Raw genomic sequence first — 9,442 nt, forward strand, 5'->3', positions numbered from 1 at the left:
CCAAGGCTCCCTAAACACCCACAAATACTTCCCGTTGCTCCCTCCAACTAGCAGGGCTAGCAGCAGCAGCGTCAGCAGGCAAAGCAAGTCAGCAAGATGAAGAAGGCCACGTCACTCTCCGAGCTGGGCTTCGACGCCAACGGCGCCTCCGCGGGCTTCTTCCGCCCGGTGGCCGACGGAATGGACTCCACGCCGACGTTGCACCACTGGCGGAGGCTGACCAAGGTGTCCGTCATCGGCGCTGGCAACGTGGGCATGGCCATCGCGCAGACCATCCTCACCCGTGACCTCGCCGACGAGATCGCGCTGGTGGACGCGCTCCCGGATAAGCTCCGCGGGGAGATGCTGGACCTGCAGCACGCGGCGGCGTTCCTGCCGCGCACACGCCTGGTGTCCGACACCGACATGCCCGTCACCAGGGGCTCCGACCTGGCCATCGTGACGGCGGGCGCGCGGCAGATCCCGGGGGAGACGAGGCTCAACCTCCTCCAGCGGAACGTGGCGCTGTTCCGCAAGATCGTGCCGGCGCTAGCGGAGCACTCGCCCGACGCCATCCTGCTGATCGTCTCCAACCCCGTGGACGTGCTCACCTACGTGGCCTGGAAGCTGTCGGGGTTCCCCGTGAGCCGCGTCATCGGGTCGGGAACCAACCTGGACTCGTCCAGGTTCCGGTTCCTCCTGGCGGAGCACCTGGACGTGAACGCGCAGGACGTGAACGCGTACATGGTGGGCGAGCACGGCGACAGCTCAGTGGCGGTGTGGTCGACGTTGAGCGTGGCCGGGATGCCGGTCCTCAAGTCGCTGCAGGAGAGCCACAGCAGCTTCGGCGAGGAGGCGCTGGAGGGCATCCGCCGCGCCGTCGTCGACAGCGCCTACGAGGTCATCGGGCTCAAGGGATACACGTCGTGGGCCATCGGCTACTCCGTGGCCAACCTCGTGTCGTCGCTCCTCCGTGACCAGCGCCGCATCCACCCCGTGTCCGTGCTCGCCGCCGGGTTCCACGGCATCCCCGACGACCACGAGGTGTTCCTCAGCCTGCCCGCCAGGCTCGGCCGCGCCGGCGTCCTCGGCGTCGCCGATATGGAGCTCACCGACGAGGAGACCAGGAGGCTCCGCCGCTCCGCCAAGACGCTCTGGGAGAACACTCGGCTCCTCGGCCTCTAGGCTCAAACTATAGCTGATCTGATCATATATTATTGTTTTGGGACGACGAAGGGGAAGGGAGGAGTTCATTATTAATGCCGCTTGTTAATTATATATAGGCGACCAAATAAGATTTTTATTTTGTGCTGTAAAATTATGCATGGAGCAAGCATTTGGTTCATCTATCGTGCGATGTAATCATTTGCTAGCTCTCAATGCAAGTCTTGACACCATTGTATTTTGAATCTGTATGTATGCCTACCTTGTAACTTGATAAAACTATGTGTTTTCCAGTTGGGTTACAACAATTCCAGCAGGACCTCTACTTGAGCCCGTAGCTAAATATGGGTGGCTAGTAAAAAATAGAGGTGCAGCAGGACACCAATTAGAGCCTTTAAACTTGGGTGGACACCTAAATCCTCCGTCCCGCACCCATTTGTGGGTGCTCTATGCCAAGCTTATTTGGATGGACATCCAAATCCTCCCTCCCACACCCATTTCTGGGCTCTATGTCAGGCTCCGAAACGACAGTTTCCTTCCATTTGCGTTGTGATAGCTCAGCTGGTAGAGCATTAAGGATGACAAGTGCATCCGAATTGTCAGTGACTATTAAAAGAATTTAATGGCTCCTGCCGGAGCAGAGACAAAAACCAGGCCCTCAAATATAAGGAGAGTCCTCAAATCAAAGTAGGGGCACTAATTTGAAGGCTCCTGCTAAAGATGCTCTCAGTTAGTATTAATTTTGCATTTGGTTTGTTTCATCATAACACATAGACGATAACATTATCCTCAATTTCTTTTTGCAAGGAAGGATCAGTTTTGTTTGATTTTGGCACTGATGCAATTAAGTCTGCTCCATCACTCATAATTATGATCAATTTCACACTTTTTCTTATTGAAATATAATTTTTCCCCATGATTGTGATACGCCTATAATTTAACATGGGGATGATGAATATCCTGCAAGGACATAAAAAACATAACACACAAGTGGGGGACGATACAAACATTGGCATGAGTATCAAGGCCAATGGAGGAAGTCGCACTAAAAGCTCCCATGCTAGAAAAACAACGAGCACTGTTATAGAAAGGATCAAAGGTGCCTCCAGAGTAGATGAATAGGCTAATGGTGTTTCTGTGGCCGTGGAAAAGATGTTATGAGCTGTGGGCCGTGGAACAGTTGTTATGAGCTATAGGCTGTGAGAAAGAAAAAAAACCGTTCGTTTGAAACAACTTTGAAACCGATAGACGCTACTATATCAGTGGCCCCACATGCCCTCTACGACTCCACATGTCAATCTCTCTATACATATTCACCCTTTTTTTGCACATTTTCTTCTTCCTCAGGCCATCGTTGATCCGCACAATGAGGGTCCGTGAGCTCGTCCGCCAAGGCCTCCCCCTGCCGTCGTGAGCTCATCAGCCGCGAGCGGAGAAGGTACTCACGGGCCTCCCCCTGTAGCAGAGGACGAGAGGAGGGGTGGAGGGAAGCCATGGGCACCCTCCAGCGCCCGCTGACCTAGAACCCTAGCCCCAGGGTGGAAGAGAGGATGGTGGAGCAGGAGAGGACGGGGGGAGAAGGAGCTCGCGCTCGCTTGATTTGGGAAAAGAACGAACTGGTATGCTCATGTGTATAACCAGTGGCAAGCGGGTAATTTTAACAAATGTCTCGCTCCCAAAGCCAGTGGAAGCAATTCGAGAGTAAATGTGGGTTTTCAGCTACGTGCATGAAAGCTGCTTTTGTTGAAAGCCACAACTTTGACCAGTGCCTTTTGGTTGGCTTTTGGCTTTTTGAGAAGTCACAACAGATTTGGAAGCCTAGCTGAAGGCACCATAAATCTGAATGCTCGTCTCTAGAAATCGATTTCTAAAAGTGGACCGAATCCCAGCCCGTCTAGACATTGATTTCTAGAGGCGGGCTGAATCTAAGCCGTCTCTATATATGATTTGTTTTCTAGAATTTGTAAATCGGAGAAAAAAACAGCAATTTTTTTTTAAAAAAAATTGCAAGCCCTAGGGACACAAGATTTTTCACCAACAGATTTGGAAGCTCAGCTGAAGGCATCCTAAATAAAATGCTCGTCTCTAGAAATAGATTTCTAAAGGTGGACCGAATCCCAGCCCGCCTCTAGAGATTGAATTATAGAGGCGGGCTGAATCTGAGCCGTCTCTATATATGATTCGTTTTCTAGAATTTGTAAATCGGAGAAAAAAATATAGTATTTTTTTTAAAAAAAATGCAAGCCACAGGACACAAGATTTTTCACGTTGAAATACGCATGCATACGCCCATGGGATCAAACTCACGACCTCAAGCTTCTGTTGGTGCTTCCTTATTACCATTATGCCACAAAGTCACTTGTGATTAAGTGGTGGATACATTTATTTTGTATTCACTTTCATGAATGTTGCAATGCATATTCAGACCCTAAATGAATTTTAATAAAAGAATTTTGAATTGAAAAGTATTAGAGCTCTTCGAGTATTACAACTTTGGTTTAATTAGATTGTTTCTCCATCTGAGGTACTTTAAAAAGTTTTAAAATGATGAAACAAAATTTCTTGGTTATTCTAGGTACTAAATGAGTTCAAATAAAGAAAGTAGCCAACTACAAAGTTACCAATCCATTCGAGTACTATGGCATTGATTTAAGCCGTTTCTCCGTTCAAGGTCATTTGAAAAAAATTAAAATGTCAAAATTCAAATTATGATTATGAGAACTGAAAATAAGGCATTAAATGGTTTTAAATGAAAAATTCATCAACTAAAAAGTTGTAAATCTTTTCGATTACTACAACTTTGATATAAAGTTTGTCTTTAGTTAATTTGATTTGGAAAAGTTATGAATTTTACTATGTTGTACCTATTTTTAAAGATGGACCAAATTGTCAAACATACCTTTGTCATAGTAGTGATATTAGGGCCGGTCCTGTTTTGTTACAGCTTTGCTTCACTAATGAAGCAGATTTACGAGCAGCTACACTAATAGAGTTGAAGTTGTTTTAATAAAAAATATTTGGTAAAACAACTTGCTTCACTAATGAAACGGATTTTTTTACTTTAGCTCTAAGAGCAGCTACACTAATAGAGTTGAAGCTTTTTTAATAAAAAATATTTGGTAAAACAATTTGTCATAGTAAACTATGACATGGAGTTGAGAGAAGCTGCATTTTCATCTCATCCAAATCGATCCCACTCCCACCCTTGTAAGAGCGGATTTTCACTATGAGTTACATCGTGGGAGACGTCGCGTCGCCGCGGTGACCAGCGCTAATCTAGACCGTACAAAACTGTAGGTTACAACACCCCCCGTAGTCTGTGGGGTCGTCACGACGATGTGGGTACGACGCACAGACTGGAACGGAAAGCTTCAAACGTCGAGGTAGGCAGCCTGTTCGTCATCACGTGACGTACTGTTCTCCGGTGGGCATGTGCAGAACGCGGAGATCACCCAGCTGAATGCGCTCGCGAACAAAATGAATGTCCAGCTCGATGTGCTTGGTCCGCTTGTGGTGCACCGGGTTCTTGGACTGTAGACAGCGGAAACATTGTCACAGTAGGCGACCGTGGCCTTGTCAACGTGCGCAGCGCAGTTCACCGAGGAGCTGCCGGAGCCATTACATTCAGCAGCGGCGTTGGCGACGGCGCGGTATTCAACTTCGACGCTGGAGCGGGAGACCGTCGGTTGTCGCTTGGATGACCAAGAGAACAGTGCATCGCCCAAGAAGACACAGAAGCCCAACGTTGAACTACGGGTGTCCGGGCACCCCGTCCAGTCCGTGTCGGAATATGCCGTGACATCGAGTAAAGGATCTGTTTTGTTTGATTTTGGCACTGATGCAATTAAGTCTGCTCCATCACTTGTAATTATGATCAATTTCACACTTTCTTCTTATTATAATTTTTCCCTATTATTGTGATACGCCTATAATTTAACACGGGGATGGTGAATATCCTCGCAGGACATAAAAAACACATAACACACAAGTTGGGGACAATACAAACATTGGCATGGGTATCAAGGCTAACGGAGGAAGTCACACTAACGTCCAGTTCGCTGGGAGGAATTTGGAATAATCTAGAGGAATTTGTGAGAGCGTGAACAGTATTTTTCATCCAAGAACGGTGTTTTTTTTGGCTGGTTTCTATACCATCCGAACGGCCCCTAAAAGCTCCCGTGCTAGAAAAACAACGAGCACTGTTACAGAAAGGATCAAAGGTGCCTCCAGAGTAGATGAATAGGCTAATGGTGTTTCTGTGGCCGTGGAAAAGATGTTGTGAGTTGTGGGTCGTGGAACAGTTTTAATGAAGGTTGCTGCTAAAATGGTATATGTTCCTCACTGATCTGCTCATGATTTATTTTATTTTTTTGGCACGCCCTGCATTTCGTGTTTAGGTGACTCCAAAAGTTCGACGTGTTCAATGCTGCGTATCTCTATCCTCTGACGGTTTCAACGTTCAACCAGTGGACAAATCCATGAACTCCCTAATTTCCTTGCTTTTATGAAAAGGAAAAGAAAAATCTGCAACTCAGTCTAGGTCAGGGCTTTCAGAAGACGTGGAGCAGGCCGGCTTCTTGGCTCAGATATGTGGGCCGCGATGCCTGCAGGAGGGTCGGAGAGGAGGCCCGTAGACGCCTGCATGCTAGGCCGGGACTGAAAAGTTGGGGGGCACATGGAGGCCCGGCCCGTACACGCATGCATGCTAGGCCGGGGCTGAAAAGTTGGGGCAGATGGAGGCCCACCGTCCAATTGGGAAGTTGCCACGCTCTGCTTTCTCTTCTTCTTCAACACAGGGCGTGACGGCCTCTGTTTCCTGGCTGGCCATGCCCGTTGCTCGGCAATGGCCGCCCGCCGCCATGGGCCGGTGGGTCCCGGTGAGGTAGGATGAGGATTGAGGATCTCGTGCTGTCTGCCTGGCCGGGTGCCCAGTTCTGGGTGTGAACACGTGAGCCGCAGCAGCAGGAACCAGACGAGACCAGAAAGCAAGCATGACGCTCACATGGCTGCCATCTCGAATCCCGATGCGGTGTCCACAAGCAAGAGCATAGAGATTCCCCCACATTCCCTGTTTGCTTTGCAGGAGTAGCCAGTAGGTGGCGTGGCCGTGTTTCACGGTCGGATCTTGTGCGCGGCGCCGTGCCGGATCTCAGGTAGCCAGTCGTCCTGCGCTTCATCTTCACATCATGGCCATGGCGACCACACTAACAAGAGGCCATCATCTCTTCCCCCTTGGCATGTCCTAGCCGCCGCGGCTCCACTCAGTCCAAACCCCCTCCGCATCCACCGCCACCATGAGCCGCGATCGCTACTTCCAGCGCCTCCACGCCGTCGACGACGACCCCTTCTTCCCATCCTTCTCCTTCCCTACCACCACCACCTCGTCCTGCCCCTACATCTCCGCCTCCGCCCACCACCGCTTCCTCCTCGACGACCACCCCTTCTACCCGACCTCCTGCCCGCTCGGCTTCACCTCCCCCTCCCTGATCGACACCTTCGACCTCGACCTCCTCCTGCCGCCCCACGCCGCCGCGCCCCGGTGCCCGGCCTTCGACGGCTTCGACCCCTTCCTCCGCGACGCGCTCGGCCACCGCATCTCCGCCCTCGAGCGCGCGCTCGCCCTCACCCCCGCCCCGCCCCGCCGCAAGTACACCTACGCCGCCGAGGACAGGCCCGCCGGCGGCAGGAACCTCAAGTGGGAGGCCGAGCTCAGGACGCCCCACCACGACGGATTCGACCGCAAGTGGAAGTGGGAGTCCAAGGCGTCCGCCGCCGGCGCCACCAAGGTCAAGTGGGCCAAGGAGATCAAGGGCAAGGGCTGCCTCGAGCCTTGGTCCAACTCCTACTCCGTCGAGGAGACCTACGGCGAACATGACGACGATGACGACAAGGAGAAGAAGCCCACTGACGTTAAGAAGAAAGTCAAGGAGGACAAGCAGCAGAAAACGAAGAAGGGCAATGTGGAGATCGTCGAGATCGAGGACAACACTGCCGGATGCGTCGCCATCAGAAAGGTCAGATGAGATCTTTGTGCTCTACTATAGTTTGGGCTGGATTTGGTCAAATGTTGTGCACAAAACGTTTCAACCTTTAAATTTTAGGTGCCCAGTTCCTGCTGCTAGGTTTCGAGCTCGGTTTGATCTGTGGGAAATGTGACATGCCATTTCCAATCTGTCTAGCTTCACTTGCTAACCCGTCCATGGAAAACTTGGATTTTGGGTGGTGAGGTTAGTTAGTGTTATTGAGGTGTCAATGTCCTTTTGAGACCGTCTTTGACATTGCATTCTTTCTTAAGGGCAAGGCTGATACTCAGTGGCGGAGCCAAGATGAGCACCTCGGGGGGGGGGGGGGGGGGGGGATACTGAGATTTAGCTACAAACTACACTGAATTGAAATTGTTCACACCTGTACTGAGTACTGACATCATGCTCTTCTGCCAAGGCTTTTGAAATGAACCACTGCAAGGGCAAGAGGAAGGAACTTTCCCCACAGGATGCCGCACTGCTCATCCAGATGAACTACAGGGCGCACCTGGCCCATCGCACCCAAGTGCTCCGTTGTCTTCGCGATCTCGCGGTTGCAAAAGCCAAGCTCAAGGACATCAGGTCATTCTTCTACAACATCTCATACCGCCGCCGCATTGCACATGACACTGAAGAGCGCCAGAGGTTTGCTGAGAAGATCATTGTCCTGCTACTGACAGTTGATGCCCTTGAGGTAAATTCTCAATCTGTTTGATGCTACTTCGTGAGTTAACGCCAAATATTAGACTTGCATTCTGCATAAATTCAGCATGCGCAGTTGTGATTTCAACAAATGGCAACTGCTGTACTGTTTATTATGATTGTTCACACCAGAATCTGTCAGCACTCAGTACTATGCAATGTTGTTTAGAGTACTAGAAATTACCTTGATAGTTGTTACTGATGCCATCCCGGACATTAGAGATGTTGACATGCTCTGCGGCGTTATCACTAGGATTTCTTATATCAAACATGTGCATTGCCTAAAAAATATTGAACATGTAATAGAGTTGCTTCTCATTTTCACAGTTGATTCTATTGTATAATCATTGGTGTAGATGATATATGCTATGACTGTCTTCGTCAGGCATGAATAATTAGTTCCCAGACAATTAAATTTGCTCTCCCTAGTATCCCATGGTGATCTATTTAGGAGGATTGGTGATAAGAGTTAAGTGTTATGGCGTTAGTTGCTACTGTGTTACCCATTTTTTCACTGCATCAACTTTAATGTCAAGCATTGGTTTTTCTAGCCACTATTGGAGCCACCTCACAATTCCATGCACCTTTACCTAAGCTGTCGATTTATGCGGTGGATAACAACCTTAAGACACAGCTGGAAAGAACCTCCTATATTACAGTATGGACTGTATAACTGAAATTACATCGCTCTCTATGGGCTCGAAACTCTTTAATGATCTCTTATCAAAGACCATGTTCCTCTGTTGATCCAAATAATTTGCAACAGGCAACAATTTGATGAGCCGATCCCCTTATGACCCTGTTTCATTTGTCAATCATTGTGCTTAACAGGGACCAGACTACATGGTTCGCAACGCAAAGAGATCCATGCTTGAGGAACTTGAGGGAATGCTGGAGATCGTGGACCCTCAGCTACCAGGGAAGCCGAGGACGCTGAGCCGCAGGAAGTTTGATCTCCCAGAAGGCGGAGCCATCCCAAAGGAGATGAGGGATGGTGTTAAGAATGTCGTCAGAATTGTGTAGGAGGGCAAGTGAAGTGCATCAGTGATGACATGTTTGTAGTTGTATGTCATGCGGACTACAGTTTGTGCTGCTGCTGAGGACTCCCCTGTTCAGATGTTTGCTAGTTGAACTTTGTGATGTTGTATTCCTAGAATGTTGTTCCTTGTAATGTCGTCATAGCAGTATGATCCATGTTATGTTTGGACTAGGTATTCCCCTGTTCCCAGATGTCCCAGACGTGTGTGTTTGTAAACTGATTCATCCATCATGGGTGGTGAAACTCTAATAAATTGGCATCTGTTGATCAATGTGATATGGTGCCTCTGACCTGCTGCTTTTGCTAATATTTGAGCGTTCTGTGCTTGGGATAAATAGTACTCTCTCCATTCCAAACCAAATTATAAGTTGTTTTGTTTTTTGTAGATACATGGCCTTTGTTATATACCTATGGGTTTGTTTGGTTGGGCTTTTGGCTTTGAATTTAGCCTCAAAAGCTAAAAGCCCAACCAAAGGAGCTGCTTTTGGAGGCTGCTTTTTCAGAAGCAGCTGTTTTTTCGTAGTACATTTTTAAA

General features: G+C 49.0%; 2 protein-coding genes across 2 annotated transcripts; both read left to right on the plus strand.

Moving 5' to 3' along the window:
- Positions 1-1,390, plus strand: LOC136462419 (L-lactate dehydrogenase A-like). Its single transcript, XM_066461520.1, has one exon. It carries the CDS (start codon positions 97-99, stop codon positions 1,162-1,164), a length of 1,068 nt encoding a protein of 355 aa, XP_066317617.1. The 5' UTR covers positions 1-96; the 3' UTR covers positions 1,165-1,390.
- A 4,575-nt stretch (positions 1,391-5,965) lies between these two features.
- On the plus strand, positions 5,966-9,176 carry LOC136462420 (BAG family molecular chaperone regulator 7-like). Its single transcript, XM_066461521.1, has 3 exons — positions 5,966-7,157; positions 7,585-7,860; positions 8,700-9,176. The coding sequence occupies exons 1-3, from the start codon at positions 6,438-6,440 to the stop codon at positions 8,889-8,891; spliced, it is 1,188 nt and encodes a 395-aa protein (XP_066317618.1). The 5' UTR covers positions 5,966-6,437; the 3' UTR covers positions 8,892-9,176.
- The last annotated feature ends 266 nt before the right edge of the window (positions 9,177-9,442 follow it).

Source organism: Miscanthus floridulus, chromosome 7 (assembly GCF_019320115.1).
Source record: "Miscanthus floridulus cultivar M001 chromosome 7, ASM1932011v1, whole genome shotgun sequence".
NCBI classification, from domain to species: domain Eukaryota; kingdom Viridiplantae; phylum Streptophyta; class Magnoliopsida; order Poales; family Poaceae; genus Miscanthus; species Miscanthus floridulus.

Excerpts from the sequence above, each read along its gene's own strand:
- LOC136462419 (XM_066461520.1), top strand. The coding sequence starts at position 97 with ATGAAGAAGGCCACGTCACTCTCCGAGCTGGGCTTCGACGCCAACGGC.
- LOC136462420 (XM_066461521.1), top strand. The coding sequence starts at position 6,438 with ATGAGCCGCGATCGCTACTTCCAGCGCCTCCACGCCGTCGACGACGAC. Across the intron at positions 7,158-7,584 it reads GATGCGTCGCCATCAGAAAG|GCTTTTGAAATGAACCACTG; the intron begins GTCAGATGAGAT and ends TCTTCTGCCAAG. Across the intron at positions 7,861-8,699 it reads TGACAGTTGATGCCCTTGAG|GGACCAGACTACATGGTTCG; the intron begins GTAAATTCTCAA and ends TGTGCTTAACAG.